This window comes from Olea europaea, chromosome 11 (genome assembly GCF_002742605.1).
Source record: "Olea europaea var. sylvestris chromosome 11, O_europaea_v1, whole genome shotgun sequence".
Taxonomy (NCBI): Eukaryota; Viridiplantae; Streptophyta; class Magnoliopsida; order Lamiales; family Oleaceae; genus Olea; species Olea europaea.
The window spans coordinates 13,494,984-13,517,535 of record NC_036247.1 but is presented as its reverse complement, the minus strand read 5'-3'; the positions used below and the strand labels follow the sequence as shown (position 1 = coordinate 13,517,535).

At 38.3% G+C, this 22,552-nt stretch overlaps 1 protein-coding gene across 1 annotated transcript; it reads right to left on the bottom strand.

The window, feature by feature from the left end:
* Positions 1–17: 17 nt before the first annotated feature.
* Positions 18–5,962, bottom strand: LOC111403477 (54S ribosomal protein L51, mitochondrial). Its single transcript, XM_023032003.1, has 3 exons — positions 5,728–5,962; positions 2,058–2,164; positions 18–468 (listed from the first exon to the last, which is right to left on the bottom strand). The coding sequence occupies exons 1-3, from the start codon at positions 5,805–5,807 to the stop codon at positions 296–298; spliced, it is 360 nt and encodes a 119-aa protein (XP_022887771.1). The 5' UTR covers positions 5,808–5,962; the 3' UTR covers positions 18–295.
* Positions 5,963–22,552: the final 16,590 nt, after the last annotated feature.

Below are 22,552 nucleotides of genomic sequence, written 5' to 3'. Positions count from 1 at the left end.
ACAGAAACACACAGTAAATTGAATTTCTAGAAAACATTCTTATATAATTTATAAAAGTCCAGCAAGGAACAGCTTAGGAAACTCAACGGTAACAAGGATTTTTATATCTTGTTGGAGAAATTTGGCTTCTAGACCAACACAACTTTCCAGGGCCAAATAACCATCACAGCACATGAACGACTATCCCAGTTTCTGAATCAATTTAACACAAGATGAAAGCTAATAATCGTCCTCGAAAAAGTAAAAACTGATTTTGAAGCAAAACTTGAATGCTTCGTCAAACTTTTCTAGATGGTCACATCTGCAGGTCCGTTGTCCAAGTACCTTGAACACTAGGATGTTTTGTAACGTGTCTTGTCTTTAGCTTCACCACCTTTCGTCCAAGTGCATTCCTTAGCCTGGTTGCGCACTGATGTACGTCCTCAGGAGTCAGATTCTTAACGCATACAACTCGCTCGTTCTTGTTCTCTGTAAGTTAAATCAATCAAAAAATGGATTAGAACTCGACTGAAAGCCTACTAGTCCGGCAAGGAGAAGCGTCAATGGTTTGCTCTGATTATTAAATCCCAAGGAGAAAATAACAAAAGATGAAAATGTAATATAGCTGGAGAGGAGAAAAGAGGAGCTTGAGTTTTAATACTTCAATCACCTGGGAACAAATATTTATAGTTGAGAGAAGAGTTAACTAAAGACTGTAAAAATAGCTTCAAATGATTATTCTTATACAGATTCTTTAGGAATTAATTTTGATAATATTCGCCATACTCATTTATTTGGAGTTCCAACTGTCCCACACAGAGTTGTTCTTCTTGTCTAGTTTTCCAGAGGAGTATAATATTTCTGATTCAGTGTTCCATTCAAAAGGTGTGCAATTTGTAAAGAAAATATCGACACAAATGTGAGAAATCCAGGAAATTATGGGTCTCCACTGGTGTTACTGATGTTTTAGGAATAACAAAATATTTGAAGGAAAATATAGCCTATTTCTCCCTATATGATAAGGTAGATTTGAGCTTCTATATTGGCATATATAAATAAGGAATTTAAGGATTTCCTGTTATGACTGTTAACTGGAAGGGTCTTTTGATGTAGTTTGTACGTTTTCGATGTTAAGAGGATGTTGTATCCACTGACTCTGATTTCCTAGTCATGAACCTAAGTTTTTAAAAATAAATTATTGTTTCCCCGAAAAAAAAAATGAAGTTCCATAGGGCATTCCTGGCATCTTCTAAGCAAAAGCAAAAGAAGAAGTGACAGCGTGCAATGATGTCCTATTTTGGAGCATGGATAACAGTGCCTCAAGGAACTCTCAATCTCTATCTATCTCTCAAACTATCGCTTTCAATCTCTACATGAAATCTTGAATTAATCATCCATGTCGGCTTGCTATATCTTCTTAAAGCATATCTACGAAGTACCGAGCAGGGAAAAATAAGTGAATTTAGCCCCTGTTTGACAAACATTATTTTCAAACTCTTTTTTCTACATTTTCATTTTCAACCACACATTCACACAATAAAATATTTTGCACGTAAACTCAAAACTTTTGCCTATTTTTTAACTATACATTCTCCTAAGGATCACTTTTCAAAACTCTATTTCCTCCAGGAAATAGTTGTCAAACAGGGGCCTACTCACCTCCAAAATATTTACTTTTAAGGATAAGAGAAAGCTCAGTTACTCAAGTGTCATTAGATGCGTACAAAACAGCCTGAAATAAAACTACCCACATTTTTCTCCCTCCCACAATCCCACCAACGGGTCTGAAATAAAAATTTGCTCACTAACAGCAGAGCAATGAATTTTTCGTTTATGCTAGTGCAGTCAAAGAACATAGTATCAGGATGATCCGTGTTTCAGACGAATAGGCCTGCATGTCTAAATAAAAACCTACAACAGTGTTAGATGAAGAGGTGTGAATCAGATTCGGTTGATCCCAGACTATAGACAAATTTCCAAAAACAGATTGCCTAACCCAAAGGGATGTGTGAAATAAAAATGCACACACAAAAAATCGAGTATTCATAGATAGACGAAGAGAATGAGAAATTTCTTACTGTATAAACCCTTCAAAAATGGATGATGACCACGATTGAGATCGGTGATCACCTCGAGCTGAGGATTTTGTTCTTTGAATGCTGGCAATTGAGACTCCATAAATGCCCTAAACAAAATAAATGAAATCACTAATCCTGTTTGAAATCAAATTGCTAGCCTATTTAAATGCTAAGAAGCACCGATACTTGCAAACTTGTTTCGTACTCGTATCCAATACATATTCAACCTCTGATCCTCTCCGATATGCTTCGGTACATAACATATACTTGTTTTTTTTAATTATTTTATATATTTTTATATTTTTTAAATTTTCGATAAGTATCCGATATGAATTTTTTAATTATTTTATATATTTTTATATTTTTTAAATTTTCGATAAGTATCCGATATGAATTTTTTAATTATTTTATATTATTGCATGATTTTTTATATGTATCCAATACTTTATGGTTCACATGCACTTTTCCTACAAAACATTGTTTTGAAACTTCTTGTGCAACATTCTTCTTCATCTAGTGCTGAAAGAAATTTGAATACGTGCTTTTTTGTGCACTCTACGAGAAGGAATTCAATCAACTCCACAACGAGCCGAAGAATTGATTTTCATTCATAACAATTTGTATCTTTTATCAAGAAAATTAGATCTCTATTCAAAAGGAAAATCCATAATGTAGGACATTGCCGAAAACTCATTTGATACTCTTGAAGGTGTTGAACTGTTTGAGCTTGCTAATATATTATTAGATGAGTCAAAGTTCGAGGGTATTATTTTTAATAATAATAAAGAAATTGATATTTATGATGTTTAAGAAAATGAAATTTCGACAATTAATGATTAATATAAAGTGATTTAGTATTTTATTTTATTTTTATTATCATGCTTCTGTATTAATATATTTTTTTATATCAATGAAATTATTTTGAATTTTATAACATGTATCGACATATCCTAATTTTTTTGGAAAAGGTCGTATTGGTGTATCATTATCGTATCGTATCCTATTCGAATTACTTATGTGTATCCGTGCTTCTTAGTTTAAAAGCAGATCATTAAAAAGCAACATTGATCCTTTTCCTCCATTAGATAACCGTTAGCTATTCTAATTTAACTTCTACCTGTAAAGATAATATTGTTGATTGCTATTTGTTATCCTGAGAAGAATCCACGATAACAATTTACTGAGCTGTATACCATTTGAAAACAACATTCGTCCACTCTCCATTGATTATATGTATTTCAAAATGACAATTTTTCTTACACTTTATAACACTTCTCCATTACTTCTAGGATCCTTCATTAAATTTTATTTACTACAACAAAACTAACAATATATATTGATGCTACATCCCAAACAATGAAGATAAACATCATTAATTTACAATATATTTGACATTTCAAAGTGAAATTTTTTATCAAAGAGGCATAGAGTATGAAAGGAATGGTTTCTTATAGATGCAAGTTACAGGAATAAGCCTTAGTTCTCATTGTTGTTGATGAGGACATCTCAGTTTCATTATTTTAGTTGGACGACATTTAATTATTTTAGTTGGATTTTTATTTCTTAGTTGGACTTGAGTTATTTTATTTTACGGACTTGTGTAATGGGCTTAGCCCTATCTTTCAGGGTTTTTTTTTAAGTTTTCAGTATTTTCAGTATATAAACCTATTTTTACATTGTAATTGGCAGACGATGAATTGATTAATTGCGTTTGGCTGAGCCACGTTTCTCCCCTCTTCTTCTTTACCCCCCCGGTTCCCCTTCTTCTCTTCTCCTTCTTCTTTCTCTCTTATGCAGGTTGATCCAAATGCATATATTGTTGACATTCCACCACACCTTGGTTACCACTCTACTTTCAATGTTGAGGACCTTATAGCTTATAAAGGTCATTTCATTCCCTCAGATGATCCTCTGTTACCTCCTTTTGTGGACCTTGATCCTGATTTTTTAGCCCATTCTAATCCACTATCACCTCTCACAGCACACAAAGCAAAAATTGATATTGTTTTAGATTAAAAAAAACTGTGTTCTCTAATGATGGAGAGGTTCAGCGCTTCCTTGTTCGTTGGGTTGGTCGACCAAATTCTAACTGTGCATGGATCTCCAGGGAAACACTACAGTAATTGGATCCAGATTTATTGGAGTTTTATCGAAGTCAGCAAGATCTTCCTTGGCCCAGATCGCCTCCCGTCCACCCAAGGGGAGTTCATGAGGACACCAGGTTCAAACTGCCACTGACGCATTTCTACAGGCGCCGGAAGAAGCTTGCCCAACCACTCAGTTTATGGTTGGGAGATTGACGGAAGCCTATAGTGACATAGCCACTCGACAGGGTCGAGTTTTCTCTCCCACCCCAGGAGAATTGATGAGGACATCTCAGTTTCATTATTTTAGTTGGACTTTTATTTCTTAGTTGGACTTTGATTATTTTATTTTACAGACTTGTGTAATGGACTTAGTCTTATCTTTCAGGGTTTTTTTTTAGGTTTTCAGTATTTTCAGTATTTAAACCTATTTTTACGTTGTAATTGGCAGACGATGAATTGATTAATTGCGTTTGGCTGAGCCGCGTTTCTCCCCTCTTCTTCTTTAACACCCCCCCCCCCCCCCCCCCCCCCCCCTTTTTTTTTACCCCCCCCCCCCCCCCCGGTTCCCCTTCTTCTCTTCTCCTCCCTCTTTCTTTCTTATTCATCCTACATCAGTAGTTATATTGCAAACTCCACTTCAAACACATAAGTGATCGTGCTAAGTAATGTGGATGCACCTATAAATTTTAACTATTGAGAACATAATGTATCTACTTTGCATGGTGCACAGCTCTTTTTTTATTTTTTATTTTTTATTTTTATTTTTTATGTAAAAGATATGCAGACAATATAAATTGTTGAAAATGGCAGTCAAATTTATCAGAAATAGTAGTGTGAGAAATCAAACTTCTTGATGTACTATCTGCATATATAATCGATGCCAAATGCTCTTCGTCTTAACTTCATACATTTGTCCAAATGTCACGGGTTTTTGACATGGATTTCATGCATTATAGGAGTGAACATATTGTGATTGTGCGTGTAACACCAAATCATTTCCTACTTTTCCAATATTATACCTTCCACTGTGCGGTATCCTAAGTCTGTGTAGCTATAGCAGTTAACATAGATATCAAAGACAATATGTAGAAACTTAAAACTCCAAACAGCTAAAAATTGTGCACACGAATCCCATTAACCTAAGCACCACTGTCAAGAACTATAAAGGTGAAATCAAAATGAATTGTTTTATACAGGGATCACATGAGTGACACAGCCAAAGCCAAAGCCAAAGCCAAAGCCAAAGAGATCTATGTCAAAAAATCAAGGTCCAAAATGAGTTAGAGGAATTTTAAGCTACTAATATGTGTCCGTGCTGATACATGGAGGAAATAAGATAGAGCAGGAGTAAAAACAAAATAATTATAAATAATTAGCTGCCATATTGCGAATCCAATTAATTCGGTATCTCTTTATTTCCATTTCTAATTTTTCTCGTGAAGAATAGACACGAAACCCATAAAATCTATAAAACTAGACATGAACTTCATAATTTTTCTCATGGAGAAATAAATACATTAATACAATATATTGAAAAGCATACAAAAAAGGGGGAAAAATTCAATTGAAGAATTCGCAATTACCTGATACCCCTGCTGCTACCTCCCCAATCACAGTAACTCACAATCAGCTTTTGTAATTGCCAAACGCCTCTCAGAGCCATCGTTTTCTCTTCTAATAATTTAAGCTATTTCAGCAATGGAGAGATATTGTTATTATTAGTAAATTTGATTATTTTGAGCAGTAGCGAAGCGGCTGAGGCTGAGAACCTTGTAGCCAAGGGCTTTCGAAGGGTAACAGGTAGTCGCGACTGTGTTAACGCGGTTTGAGCCGACCGGTTCAAATGAACCGATATAAGAAAGGGCAAGATTACTGGGGATTTTCTTGGATAAATAGCACAAAACGTCTTTATTTTTTAATGTTATTGTGTAAAACGTCTTTATTTTTTAATTTTTGATATTTTTACCTATATTTTCACATTTCATTGCATAAAAAGACATTTTCATCCATTTTTCCAATAAAAAGACAATTTTACCCATGTTCAAATAAAACAAATAGAATAGAATAGAAAAATAAAGAGCTCATTGCAAATATAATCAGAGACGGATTTAGGGGGGGCTGGGCTATAGCCCCCCAGGCCCAAGAGTTTTTTTAAGGTATTTTTTATTTTTTTTTGGTAAAAAACCAAATTTTTATGTGTAAATTTTTTTTTTCTGCGTAGTAATCCAATTCGAAATTTTGTAGCTTGGTCTTGAATCCAATCATGGATCCGTCCCTGAATATAACCCCAAATTTTCAAAAAATATATAAATCAATCACAAATATATACTTAAAAAAAGATAGAGAAAAAAAGAGAAGAAAAATAACACCATTCCTCTTTAATGGAGCCAACGGCGGTACGAGTAATTGCAGTGGAAGCACAAAGTATAATTCTATATTAGAATCTCAACTACAACCAACACTTGCTTGATTAAAAGGAATAACATGCAATTGATTAATTAGATTACATCCTCGACCAGAGAATTGAACAAGTTTTATGTTTTGCGCGGGTTCGTCGCTAACAATTAAAAAGGAATCAGACGATTGTATAAGGGACAAACCTCTTGAAACAAAGTCCCAAAAAGGGGTGTTCTTTATTGGCGATGACTTTACAATCGGAAAGTAAAAACAGAATGCCTTCAAGGGGCGCAAGCACACGAGTTACTGAAAGAAGTGTTTAAATATAAACTAAGAAATTTAAAATTACATGTTCTCTGTTCGAGAATTTTTTTATTCGGGGTCCTTTGCTCTATGTCTTTTCTTCCTTTTATACTCCTTGGATGATTTCTTTGTGATCAACCGCCTAAAAATTGTTTGATCGTTCTATAACTGCCCACTTTCCTCGTAATGGACGACTTGTCATGGAACTGTCTTTTCTAACTGCTGTCATTACTCTTTGTCGTTCAACCGTCTTCAATTGAATTCCTTGAATCGTGGAACGTGATAGGCCTGCTTAATAACTGCTTCGATAACTGCGCTTCTTGATAACCATAACATTTCATGTTTACCAAAACCTTGGGCGACTCGAAAGTTTGGGAGAGAATAGAGTAGCAGCTCTGGGCGACTGCATGGCATTCCATTCGCTCAGATTTTGGGCGACTTGCAAGCTTGGGCGATGGTGTTACCGTGTTCATGGGCCTCCCTATTTGGGCCTTCATCCTGAATTGTCTGATTGGGCTTCGTTATTTGGGCTATCTGATTTGGGAATCCTCCAATTGGGCTTCATTCCTTGGGCCGTTCGATTTGGGCAGAATTTTTATGTGTCAACAATTACCCCCCAATATGGCAGAATTAATACCAATTATTAAATTTTGTCATATTCACTTTTGTGTTTCCAGCAACATTCGAAATTCCCAATAATTTCAATCATTGTTTTCTTCCATAGCTTTGAAAATGTGCGACGTTTTGCAAACCCTTATAACCCCTAAATACGTCATTTCACTGCACCATTAAATCACGCCTCACTTTTTCGCACTTCTCTCTCACAATTTTACTGTTCATCATCTCTTTGCTTCCCTGCTACGTAACTCTGAAAAACTCCATTTCGTCCCTAATGGCTACTTCACAATCTCAACCTGGTGACTCCTTTAGTTTTGAAGACTTTCAGAAACTCCTTAATCGTCCATACATAACTCCGAACTTTCTCGCACCTGCCAATGTCGAACTCAATGAGTTCTACCTGGGTCCTTTCTTCAATAATGCAGAGGCAGTTGAACAAGCGGCAGTGGGCCAGTTGTTTCCTTATACTCAAGGCCCTCCATTTCTAAACTCTTTGCCGCTGGGGCCACTTCGCGAAAGAGGTATTCGCACTTAGCCCAAATCTGACGTAGTTTTCCGTAGGTGGCATGCTCGCCTTGTGGACCATGGTCCTACTAAGGCACTTTTTGATAATGCTAGAATTTCTGATTTGTTACAAATCACTCTTCAACCCCCTACTTTTGATTCAGCACTTTTTTCGATCGCTTTAAGTTTTTGGTCTTCTGAGTATAATACCTCTGTTTTCCCTCTTGGCCCCATGTCTATTACTTTAAGGAATGTTGGGGCCCTAGTGAATCTGCCACCTTTGGGCGATACCATTTTTCCTGGTATCTTGGTTTCTGATGGCACCCCAAAGTTTGGTAAAAACCTCACCGAATTTTATTCAAGCCTGCAAATCCTTCATAACCATTCGAGCGCTGAGCCTTCCCATACTGAGCGAGTGGCCTTTCTTCTGGTTTGACTTTATAAATATGTTTTCTGTGTGCCAAGTATAAAGCCCTCCCCGAGCTATTTACCCATAGTGCACGAATTGGCGCGTGACAGGCCTCTGAATTTTTGTTCTTTCTTTTTGGCTGCCCTCTATAGAAGCATAGCTTCTCTTCAAACTCAATTGAAGAATGGTGTATCTCCCACTGGCAGTAGATCTCTTTGGTTCACTCAAATGTGGTTGAGATCCTATTTTCCATTGCCTGGTGCTCCATCAATTTCTCGTCCTTCTGCTAACTGTTATGGGCTAGCCATTGAGCCCCTGGCTCCTGTAAATATGTTTAGAAAGGACATTTTTTCATTCTTTTATTCTTTGAATTCAATCCCTTCTTTCTTTCCTTTTCCTCCATTTTTGACTCCAGACTATGAGCATCCTCCCTCCACTATAGACAGCGCGAGCACCTCTCTGCTCATTTGGATCCAGTTTTTAACCTGGAGGGAGTTATTTCATGATATTTTGACTGGGACCAATGCCAAGACAGGGGTAGAAATATATGCTCCCCAATTTTTTGCTCCCCAACTTGGTTTTGGCCAAACCTGGCCTGTTCCTCCTTGCTATTCAAGGAACTTGATAGACCGCTTCCATATTATTAATAAGGCGGAGGCAAAGGTTATAAATACTCGCAATCTTCTTTTGACCAGCCATTTTTCATTAGCCCCATTCAATTCTAGTCGTGTCATCCATCCCCTTTTTGAACAGCTCTGGCCGTCAATGAAGTGCGGATTTTTTGCGACTGATGTCAATCGTGCCTTTCATTCACTGGACCAGTCGAGCATTTCTTCCCCTCCTCCTGTTTTAGTCATCCCTTTGTCCATCCGGAGTCATTTTCCTCCTCGTCGCGCTAAACAGTCTGCTCGTCCATCTTCTTTTTTCCCTGCCAAGTCTACTGCAGCCAAAAGTGCCCCGAGCTGCAAACGGCCAGCCTCAGCATCTCCCAATCTGGAGGATGATGTTAATGATGATGATGATGATACCCCTCTTATCATCAGGAGGAAGGTAATTAAATTGGTTTACTCACAAACATACTTTTCCATACTTGAAATTTTTCTGTGTGCTAATGATTTATTTGGACTTCTCAGAAAAGTTCAGCCTCTCCTTTAAAGGTTTTGGTATCGGCAGCTCCTGCTCCATCATCCTCCGCTGAGGCTGCTTCATTCAAACCAGCTGATGAAGGGACTACGCTTAAAGAGACATCTTCAGTTCCAGAATCCTCATCATAACCAATGGATGAGTCACCTTCTTCCCAACGCGTCAACCCCCCAAACATCGAAGCAGAAGGTAATTCAGTTTTTTGATGCTTTACCTTTGCTTGTGCTATTGGTTTCTGATTTATTGCTTTTGAGTTCTGCAGATGCTCCTATAAGTCTGCTCGTTGTGGCAACATCTTCTCGCTCAGATAAGGGAAAGTCGTCGCGAATGGTGGAGCCACAGGTGGCAGACTTGCCTGAGGATATGCCATTTTTCAAGATTATTGATGAGGTAATATTTGCTTCACTTTTATTTCCATCTTATTCGTTGTAGTAAGAATCTTCAGTATTGGCAATTTTCTTTGCAGGATGCTGATAAGATTGTGCGTTTCATCCAAGACTTGTTCGCTTCCTGGGGGCAAGTCAAAACATCTCGCCCTGCTCCATCTGGTCGTCCTGTTACTTCTTCAGAGGAAGATATGAAGTTCCTCAAGCAGTCGATATTTGAGTACGTGTCCTTCATGGATATGGACATTGGTAAGGCTAGTGCTGCCAGACATGAGGATAAGTTTGAGCATTTGAATGCGAAGTTGGAGCAAGCATTGACATTTTCGTCGCTCAATCTTTCTTCTGATTTAAAGTGACGTTGAAAGTTATCCATTCCGAGGTCCTCTCATTGCTGGCCAAGAATGTTGAACTGAAAGCCAAAAGTACTCAATATTTTCGCGCCGTATCTAAAAAAGAGTCTTTGCGTCAAGAGATCAACAAAGCTGAGGACGAGTTGAAAGAAATCTCTTCCGAAGTCATGATTGAAGACTCTTTGATGGCTAGTTTGGCTGCTCAGATGAAGGAACTTCAAGCCAAAATGAAAGACTGCAAAGCGAGAATGGCTGCTAAAAAGCATAACGCCTCCCAAGAAATTGAGTGAACTAAGTCTTTGGTCGAGCAGTACAAGAAGTTGGAAGTTGATGATGACGTTGTGGCCGAATTGAACATCACTTCCTCTCGGCAGAACGAGGACTGGGGAAAACTTTGGGAAAGAATTCGTTCAGTATGGGGCGGATTGTAATTAAGACATATAATGCCTTAACTTTTTCTTTTTATAATTTCGCATTTGACTTTCCCTTTGTAACCTTGCACATCATTAATGAACATCTATGTTAACTTCTTGTACATTTATTTGACGTTCGTCTTTTAATCGTCAATCCTTCAAGCATTCAAATTTTGCACATTTTCTCTTGATATTTCCACCTCTTTTCCCAAGACTTGGGCTACTTAATTCCATTTACTAGGCAGAATGTGGCTGTTCATATTCTGTCTCTTCATCTCCACCCCTATAAATGCACGTATGCTTCGCACTTTCCATCTTCATTTTCATTTTCTTCTTCGAAACCAATTTGCTGCCATTGTTTGGCATTCTGACAATCAATCCAAAACTTTTGTCTTCTATAAAAATGGATTGTTTGGTCCGCCCATTTTACTACTTGTTTTGGCGTCACATTTGGTATGGGAGGTATAGGAAATATTTCTTGGCCAGCAGCGAAGTTTTTCCTATCAAAGTTCTTGCGGGCCACCTTGCTTGCTGAGAGTGCTTCTCATGTCCGCCATTGCAGCGATACATTTAGGAAGACGGTACGAGGCCAGTCCACCCTCTTACTCGGCGATCGACCGAGAGATTAGCTTAATTTTAATTGTAGCTTGTAGAGCATCTATTAATTGTATCTTGCAACTTTGTAATGAACGTTTGATAATAAAGGAATTTATTTGAACGTATTTTGCTCTGACCTTTTTATCCTTAATCGTAACATGTTTTGATTATACTTTTATCTATTCACTTTCCCATAAAGAAGGAACATATTTTTTCAAATATTTGTCGTTGATGAATCTCACGTGCTTGGTGCCATCTAAATTTTTCAAATGATATGCTCCATTGGGCAACACACTGTTTACTTTGTATGGTCCTTCCTAATTGGACGACCATTTTTCGTACTTTGGATCCTTGCTATCCAAAGGGAGTATCGTCTTTCAAACTAATTCGCCCAAGCTGAACGACTTGGTTATGACTTTTTTATTATAAAACTTAGTCATTCTTTGTTTTTGAACTTGCAATCTATCTAAGACGTTCAACTTTAATTCGTCCAACCCCAATAAATTTTGAACTAGTGATTCGGTATACTCATCATCATTTAACTTATGTTGCAAGCACACTCTAATCGATTGCACGTTGATTTCTATAGGCAAAACGGCCTCCTGTCCATAAGTAAGTTGGAAATGAGTAATTTTGGTACTTAACCGAGGTGATGTTCTATAAGCCCATAAGGCCTTATTCAGACATTCATGCCAATTTCTGGCATTTTCATCTATCATCTTTCTGATGATATTTTTTAGAATCTTATTAGAAGATTCTGCTTGTCCGTTGGATTGAGCGTAATATGGTGTGGAGTTTACTAATTTAACCCCAAACTCGCTCAAAAATTTGTTCACTGATCCACATTCAAAGATGTTCCGTGATCTACCATTAACGTTTGTGGAATTCCAAACCTATAAATGATGTGATCACGGATAAACTCTATGACATTCTTTTGGGTAATCTTTTTCAAATGTACCACCTCTACCCACTTGGTGAAATAGTCGGTTGCAACTATAACAAAAATATGTTGCTTGGATGATAGAGGATAAATCTTCCCTATCAGGTCTATCGCCCAACCCTTGAACGGCCAAGTTTTAATAATAGGTGTCATCTCTCGTGCTGGCGCCCTTTGTATTGGACCATGCTTTTGGCATGCTAAACAACTCTTTGCATACTGAACGCATAATTCTCCCATTTTTGGCCAAAAATATCCACTCCTAATAATTAACCATCTTATCATTTGGCCAGCTTGATGAGCTCCACATATCCCTTCATGCACCTCAGTCATGATCGTCCTGGCCTCTTGCAAATTTACACACTTCAGCAATACACCATCAGAGCATTTCTTAAACAACTCTTCATCTATTAGTGTATAGTTCAGCAAACACAGCTTCATTTTCCTACTAATCCCTCTACTAGGTTCTTTAAGAAACCTTTTAATCTCTGTTCTCCAATCCATTGTATCTCCATCTTGTATGCAGTGAAATTCAATCTTTCTCGCCCTTCTTTGGGTCATGGGCAATATGATTCCATACTTACAAGTAGACTTCCAATTCAAAACCTTTGAGTACCCTGAGGCCATTTAGGCCAACTCATTTGCCACGTGGTTATATATCCTATTAACGCATTGAAGTTCTACTTGGTCAAATTCTTCTAACAATTCTTGGACGATCTCATATTGACTTATAATGGAATCACTTTGGCATTTAAAATCACCAATCAATTGGTGAATTACCAATTGAGAATCGCCCCTAACGATCACATTTTTTTACTCTCATTTCTATCATTAGTTCTAGGCCTACGATTAAGGCTTCATATTCGACCTGATTGTTGGTGCACATCCTGTCTAAAGTGAACGCAAACTTGTAGCAAATTCCTAAAGGATTAATCAATACTACTCCTACTCCTGCACCTTTAGAGGTTTTTAACCCATCGAAATACAACACCAAAGGTTTTAATTCGAACGAATTGATTTCTAATTCAATTTCTTCAGGCATGTCAAGGCATGGATGATCAGCTAGAAAGTTAGCCAAAGCCTGATTTTTGACTGCCTTTTGAGGTATATATTGTATCTCGAATTCTGATAAAGCTAATGTCCAAAGGCCTACCATTTTGTGTAAAATAGGGCGCGAGAACATATACTTAACTAAATTTACTTTAGAAATTAAATAAACGGTTATGGGCCGTAAATAAGCCCTCAATTTTGTACATGTGAAATACAATGCAAGACATAATTTTTCGATAGTAGAGTAATTACATTCACATTTTGTTAACTGTCTACTTAAGTAGTAAATTACCCTTTCTTCATCGAATTGGTCTTCCTGTGCGACCATTCCAGCTATTGATTCTTTCTCAGCCGATACGTACACTTTCATTGGCCGTCCTTGGATTGGTGACACCAACACTGGTGGACTTGATAAATATGTCTTCAAACTTTCAAAAGCCTTTTGATGATCTTCTTTTCAGACGAATTCATCCTGATTTTTCAACTTTAAGAGCGGCGAAAAGACTCTAGTTCGCCCTGCATAGTTAGAAATAAAGCGTTTTAAAAAATTTACTTGGCCTAGAAACCTTTGCAATTCTTTTTTGTTCTAGGTGGTTTGGCCTCTAAAATGACCTTCGCTTTATTTTTATCAAGTTCAATCCCTCTTTTGTATACCAAGAAACCAAGAAAGTTCCCTGCATTAACACCAAATGCACATTTCAAGGGATTCAACTTTAGCTTATATTGCTTCATTCACTCAAACGAACATCTTAACTGTTCGAAATGGTCCTCTTCTTTAATGAATTTGACCATTATGTCATCTACATACACTTCAACAAACTTGCCTATCATATCATGAAAGATTAAATTCATTACCCTTTGATAAGTTGCTCCTGCATTTTTTAGGCCGAAAGGCATGACCACCCATTCAAAACATTCTAGAGACTCGGGGCATCTAAAGGCAGTTTTGTGTATGTCTTCTTCAACTATATAAATTTGATTGTATCTTGAATACCCATCCATGAAAGAATACATGACGTGTCCGGCAATTGAGTCTATTAAAGATTCCACCGTGGGCATTGAATACTCATCTTTGGGTGTAGCTATGTTTAAATTCCTAAAATCTATGCACATCCTTAGTTTACCATTCTTTTTTAGTACTGGTACGATATTGGACAACCATTCGACATATCTGGATGTTCTAATAAAGCATGCTTTCAATAATCGCTCCATCTCTTTTTTAATCTCAGGGAGTACATTAAGAGCAAAATGTCTAGAAGGCTGCCTATGAGGTTTAAAATTAGGCTTAGTTGGTAACCTATGTTCCACCAAGTCTCTATCTAAACCAGGCATTTGTTCATATTCCCAAGCAAAACAATCTTTATACTCCTTTAGCAAAGCGATTAATTTATCACTAACCTCTTGATCGAACATCTGGTTGATGAATGTTGGATGATCTTCTCCTTCATTGCCAATATTTACTTTGATCAGAGGGTCTTGTGCTTGAGCGTATCCAGGTTTGATGATCCGCATCACTTCGTCATCCAGTTCCCTTGTAAGTACTTCTTCTTCTAAACAGTCTACCTTGTTGACTTCTCGGCCAATACTTTGTTCTAACTCGAATACTGCTAATTTGTCTTTCAGCGCTTTCAGGGCTGTCTCTTCTCTCGCCTTGTCATTGCATTCCTTATTGAAAGCCATTAATTTGACTTTGAAGGCCTGAACATCGATCGTTTGCTCTTGTTGCTTAGAACTCATTCAAGACTCCTTAATTATTCTTTTGCCAATTACTGGCTCGTCTAGGGCCACTATATCTGGCCTCATCTGTCTGAACATTTCAGTGACTGCGTCCACTGAAAATTGCTCTTCGCTTTGTGCGACAACTTGAGTTTCTTCCCCATCTTGTACTACCCTGACAAGTCCATAGTTTCCTTCGTACATGAACTTTTCCACCGAGTTTGCTTCTGCGACAAAAGGCCTATGATCGGCCTGTACCACCTCTGCTTCGCCCTTGTTATTCCAAAAAATCAGGCATTGATGGAGCGATGGAGGAATACAGCGACTTTCGTGTATCCAATCTCTTCCTAGTAACACATTGTAACTAGTAGGACCATCTATTACAAAGAAGACTGTGGTCCTAGTAGTTGTCCCTATAGTTATATCCAATGGCATAACTCCCTTAGCTGAAGTTGCTCCTCCATTAAAACTCGTAAGGATGACTTCTGTTGGAATCATGTCACCCTCCGTCTTTGCAAATTTCCTTATCATCCTAGATGGAATGGTGTTTATAGCTGCTCCATTGTCGACAAGCACTTTTGCCACAAGGATGCCGTTAACTAGAGCTTTAACGTACAATGGCCTCAAGTGTTTAGTCAATTTCATGGCTGGCCGTTTAAAAATAACCTTTTCAGCAGCCTCTATTTCTACTTCCTGCTTGTTTTCTGTCGAATTATCCCCCTGTGATAAGTCGACGTGCAGCATATCGTGCTGAGCCTCTGTCTCCTGAATTTCTTCCTTACTGTTTTCTAATGCTTCCCCATCAGTTACCCAACCTGTGGGAGGGGGCATTATTCTTGGAGGTGATCCATACTTTTCAGAGTGAGGCACTTTCTTCTTCCTTTTGGGCGTCCCGTACAGTACGTAGAAATCGAAAGGATGCCCAGATGGTTCTCCCAACAAGTCTACTTCGTGAACTCTCTCTCGATGTAGTTGTTTCAACGGAGTATTGTGCGATACTCCTCTCCTTCTTCTTTCTGCTTCTAGGTCGATTTCTTCTTCGATGTCTGTCATCCCGTCGTCTTCTTCATCATTGTAGGCCTCTCTAGAAGTCTGTCCTTCTTCACATTCCAGCACCCAAGCCTCTCCTTCGTTGTCCTCCCTTTCTTATTCTTCTTTTTCTTTATTCTTGAATTCATTGGCCAGTAAGTAATTATTAGCCACGACAGGAGGTAACGTACCGAACTAGATAGTAAGGGGCTGATCTGGATCTTCTCCATCCCTTCTGTCTCGCTCAAACTTTGATCTCCCAAAAGAAGTTTCTGTCAGTTTTTTCATTAATTCATCTGTACCGGTCTCTTCACTATCTTTGAGAACATTTTGATTGGCTATCTTGAGTAGTTTAGGCGCTTTAGGATGTGGTACTCCCTATTGCTGCCTCATCATTCGTTCATAGTTTCGTTGGAAACGCCTTTGTTGGGTTCTACTCATTGAGGGTATTGCCCTTCCTGCATTATACTGGAACGAATGCCATACATTTGGCCGGTGAGGTTGCGGCCTGAATGTTCTCCCATTATCTATTGGCCTGAACTGCCTCTCAAAAAGTGATCCTCTATAGAATGATGTACCTCGCCCTCTACCAGGCTGAGTGTTTGGAAAGAAAGTAGGGCGATGGGGATGCTGCCATATCCCTGATTTCTCCGTGTTTCCACTCACTTCTCTTTTACATCTTGCACACAAGATGTCTTCGTCCTTTTTTGGCTCTTTCCCCTTAATTCGTTCAAAGATACTGGGATGTGGTCCAGGGTCCTCTTCTCCGTCATTTATGACCAACTTGAATTTTGGCAACTTGTTTTTGAAACCAGACGTCACCATGTTCACTCCAAGTGGCTGTGGAAAAGGATTTTCATCCACTGACATCTTCTTCTTATCGTCGAACGTAATTCGTCCTGATTCAATGACATCCTGCAATACATGGCGAATGTGACCATGCATTATGCCATTTACAATATTTTTTACCCTTAATTTGTTCAGGGTTTAGCAATTTATGCTTATCGCTAAACTTTATCTGCTTATCCCTATATAATTTATCAAATATAAGGTTAGCTTTGGTTACATCGAACGAGAACGTTCTAGCCTTTATGTTTCTATCTTTCATAGGCTCATCTTTGCCCGATGGTCTAGGCTTAGCCATTATAGGACAAGTATACGTGTCTCCTTTGACCAATTCGGCCAAACACATNACATATTTTTTCAAATATTTGTCGTTGATGAATCTCACGTGCTTGGTGCCATCTAAATTTTTCAAATGATATGCTCCATTGGGTAACACGCTGTTTACTTTGTATGGTCCTTCCTAATTGGGCGACCATTTTTCGTACTTTGGATCCTTACTATCCAAAGGGAGTATCGTCTTTCAAACTAATTCGCCCAGGCTGAACGACTTGGTTATGACTTTTTTATTATAAAACTTAGTCATTCTTTGTTTTTGAACTTGCAATCTATCTAAGACGTTCAACTTTAATTCGTCCAACCCCAATAAATTTTGAACTAGTGATTCGATATACTCATCATCATTTAACTTATGTTGCAAGCACACTCTAATCGATTGCACGTTAATTTCTATAGGCAAAACGGCCTCCTGTCCATAAGTAAGTTGGAAATGAGTAATTTTGGTACTAAACGAGGTGATGTTCTATAAGCCCATAAGGCCTTATTCAGACATTTGTGCCAATTTCTGGCATTTTCATCTATCATCTTTCTGATGATATTTTTTAGAATCTTATTAGAAGATTCTGCTTGTCCGTTGGATTGAGCGTAATATGGTGTGGAGTTTACTAATTTAACCCCAAACTCGCTCAAAAATTTGTTCACTGATCCACATTCAAAGATGTTCCGTGATCTACCATTAACGTTTGTGGAATTCCAAACCTATAAATGATGTGATCATGGATAAACTCTATAACATTTTTTTGGGTAATCTTTTTCAAATGTACCACCTCTACCCACTTGGTGAAATAGTCGGTTGCAACTATAACAAAAGTATGTTGCTTGGACGATAGAGGATAAATCTTCCCTATCAGGTCTATCGCCCAACCCTTGAACGGCTAAGTTTTAATAATAGGTGTCATCTCTCGTGCTGGCGCCCTTTGTATTGGACCATGCTTTTGGCATGCTAAACAACTCTTTACATACTGAACGCATAATTCTCCCATCTTTGGTCAAAAATATCCACTCCTAATAATTAACCATCTCATCATTTGGCCAGCTTGATGAGCTTCACATATCCCTTCATGCACCTCAGTCATGATCGTCCTGGCCTCTTGCAAATTTACACACTTCAGCAATACACCATCAGAGCGTTTCTTAAACAACTCTTCATCTATTAGTGTATAGTTCAGCAAACATAGCTTCATTTTCCTACTAATCCCTCTACTAGGTTCTTTAAGGAACCTTTTAATCTCTGTTCTCCAATCCATTGTATCTCCATCTTGTATGCAGTGAAATTCAATCTTTCTCGCCCTTCTTTGGGTCATGAGCAATATGATTCCGTACTTACAAGTAGACTTCCAATTCAAAACCTTTGAGTACCCTGAGGCCATTTAGGCCAACTCATTTGCCACGTGGTTATATATCCTATTAACGCATTGAAGTTTTACTTGGTCAAATTCTTCTAACAATTCTTGGACGATCTCATATTGACTTATAATGGAATCACTTTGGCATTTAAAATCACCAATCAATTGGTGAATTACCAATTGAGAATCGCCCCTAACGATCACATTTTTTACTCTCATTTCTATCATTAGTTCTAGACCTACGATTAAGGCTTCATATTCGACATGATTGTTGGTGCACATCCTGTCTAAAGTGAACGCAAACTTGTAGCAAATCCCTAAAGGATTAATCAATACTACTCCTACTCCTGCAACTTTAGAGATTTTTAACCCATCGAAATACAACACCCAAGGTTTTAATTCGAACGAATTGATTTCTAATTCAATTTCTTCAGGCATGTCAAGGCATGGATGATCAGCTAGAAAGTTAGCCAAAGCCTAATTTTTGACTGCCTTTTGAGGTATATATTGTATCTCGAATTCTGATAAAGCTAATGTCCAAAGGCCTACCATTTTGTGTAAAATAGGGCGCGAGAACATATACTTAACTAAATTTACTTTAGAAATTAAATAAACGGTTATGGGCCGTAAATAAGCCCTCAATTTTGTACATATGAAATACAATGTAAGATATAATTTTTCGATAGCAGAGTAATTACATTCACATTTTGTTAACTGTCTACTTAAGTAGTAAATTGCCCTTTCTTCATCAAATTGGTCTTCCTGTGCGACCATTCCAGCTATTGATTCTTTCTCAGCCGATACGTACACTTTCATTGGCCGTCCTTGGATTGGTGACACCAACACTGGTGGACTTGATAAATATGTCTTCAAACTTTCAAAAGCCTTTTGATGATCTTCTTTTCAGACGAATTCATCCTGATTTTTCAACTTTAAGAGCGGCGAAAAGATTTTAGTTCGCCCTGCATAGTTAGAAATAAAGCGTTTTAAAAAATTTACTTGGCCTTGAAACCTTTGCAATTCTTTTTTGTTCTAGGTGGTTTGGCCTCTAAAATGACCTTCGCTTTATTTTTATCAAGTTCAATCCCTCTTTTGTATACCAAGAAATCAAGAAAGTTCCCTGCATTAACACCAAATGCACATTTCAAGATATTCAACTTTAGCTTATATTGCTTCATTCACTCAAACGAACATCTTAACTGTTCGAAATGGTCCTCTTCTTTAATGAATTTGACCATTATGTCATCTACATACACTTCAACAAACTTGCCTATCATATCATGAAAGATTAAATTCATTACCCTTTGATAAGTTGCTCCTACATTTTTTAGGTCAAAAGGCATGACCACCCATTCAAAACATTCTAGAGACTCGGGGCATCTAAAGGCAATTTTGTGTATGACTTCTTCAACTATATAAATTTGATTGTAACTTGAATACCCATCCATGAAAGAATACATGACGTGTCCGGCAATTGAGTCTATTAAAGATTCCACCGTGGGCATTGGATACTCATCTTTGGGTGTAGCTATGTTTAAATTCCTAAAGTCTATGCACATCCTTAGTTTACCATTCTTTTTTAGTACTGGTACAATATTGGACAACCATTCGACATATCTGGATGTTCTAATAAAGCATGCTTTCAATAATCGCTCCATCTCTTTTTTAATCTCAGGGAGTACATTAAGAGCAAAATGTCTAGAAGGCTGCCTATGAGGTTTAAAATTAGGCTTAGTTGGTAACCTATGTTCCACCAAGTCTCTATCTAAACCAGGCATTTGTTCATATTCCCAAGCAAAACAATCTTTATACTCCTTTAGCAAAGCGATTAATTTATCACTAACCTCTTGATCGAACATCTGGTTGATGAATGTTGGATGATCTTCTCCTTCATTGCCAATATTTACTTTGATCAGAGGGTCTTGTACTTGAGCGTATCCAGGTTTGATGATCCGCATCACTTCGTCATCCAGTTCCCTTGTAAGTACTTCTTCTTCTAAACAGTCTACCTTGTTGACTTCTCGGCCAATACTTTGTTCTAACTTGAATACTGCTAATTTGTCTTTCAGCGCTTTCAGGGCTGTCTCTTCTCTCGCCTTGTCATTGCATTCCTTATTGAAAGCCATTAATTTGGCTTTGAAGGCCCGAACATCGATCGTTTGCTCTTGTTGCTTAGAACTCATTCAAGACTCCTTAATTATTCTTTTGCCAATTACTGGCTCGTCTAGGGCCACTATATTTGGTCTCATCTGTCTGAACATTTCAGTGACTGCGTCCACTGAAAATTGCTCTTCGCTTTGCGCGACAACTTGAGTTTCTTCCCCATCTTGTACTACCCTGACAAGTCCATAGTTTCCTTCGTACATGAACTTTTCCACCGAGTTTGCTTCTGCGACAAAAGGCCTATGATCGGCCTGTACCACCTCTGCTTCGCCCTTGTTATTTCAAAAAATCAGGCATTGAAGGAGCGATGGGGGAATACAGCGACTTTCGTGTATCCAATCTCTTCCTAGTAACACATTGTAACTAGTAGGACCATCTATTACAAAGAAGACTGTGGTCCTAGTAGTTGTCCCTATAGTTATATCCAATGGCATAACCAAGTTGCTCCTCCATTAAAACTCGTAAGGATGACTTCTGTTGGAATCATGTCACCCTCCGTCTTTGCAAATTTTCTTATCATCCTAGATGGAATGGTGTTTATAGCTGCTCCATTGTCGACAAGCACTTTTGCCACAAGAATGCCGTTAACTAGAGCTTTAACGTACAATGGCCTCAAGTGTTTAGTCAATTTCATGGCTGGCCGTTTAAAAACAACCTTTTCGGCAGCCTCTATTTCTACTTCCTGCTTGTTTTCTGTCGAATTATCCCCCTGTGATAAGTCGACGTACAGCATATCGTGCTGAGCCTCTGTCTCCTGAATTTCTTCCTTACTATTTTCTAATGCTTCCTCATCAGTTACCCAACCTGTGGGAGGGGGCATTATTCTTGGAAGTGATCCATACTTTTCAGAGTGAGGCACTTTCTTCTTCCTTTTGGGCGTCCCGTACAGTACGTAGAAATCGAAAGGATGCCCAGATGGTTCTCCCAACAAGTCTACTTCGTGAACTCTCTCTCGATGTAGTTGCTTCAACGGAGTATTGTGCGATACTCCTCTCCTTCTTCTTTCTGCTTCTAGGTCGATTTCTTCTTCAATGTCTGTCATCCCGTCGTCTTCTTCATCATTGTAGGCCTCTCTAGAAGTCTGTCCTTCTTTACATTCCAGCACCCAAGCCTCTCCTTCGTTGTCCTCCCTTTCTTATTCTTCTTTTTCTTTATTCTCGAATTCATTGGCCAGTAAGTAATTATTAGCCACGACAGGAGGTAACGTACCGAACTAGATAGTAAGGGGCTGATCTGGATCTTCTCCATCCCTTCTGTCTCGCTCAAACTTTGATCTCCCAGAAGAAGTTTCTGTCAGTTTTTTCATTAATTCATCTATACCGATCTCTTCACTATCTTTGAGAACATTTTGATTGGCTATCTTGAGTAGTTTAGGCGCTTTAGGATGTGGTACTCCCTATTGCTGCCTCATCATTCGTCCATAGTTTCGTTGGAAACGCCTTTGTTGGGTTCTAGTCATCTCATTGAGGGTATTGCCCTTCCTGCATTATACTGGAACGAATGCCATACATTTGTTCGGTGATGTTGCGACCTGAATGTTCTCCCATTATCTATTGGCCTGAACTGTCTCTCAAAAAGTGATCCTCTATAGAATGATGTACCTGCCCTCTACCAGGCTGAGTGTTTGGAAAGAAAGTAGGGCGATGAGGATGCTGCCATATCCCTGATTTCTCCGTGTTTCCACTCACTTCTCTTTTACATCTTGCACACAAGATGTCTTCGTCCTTTTTTGGCTCTTTCCCCTTGATTCGTTCAAAGACACTGGGATGTGGTCCAGGGTCCTCTTCTCCGTCATTTATGACCAACTTGAATTTTGGCAACTTGTTTTTAAAACCAGACGTCACCATGTTCACTCCAAGTGGCTG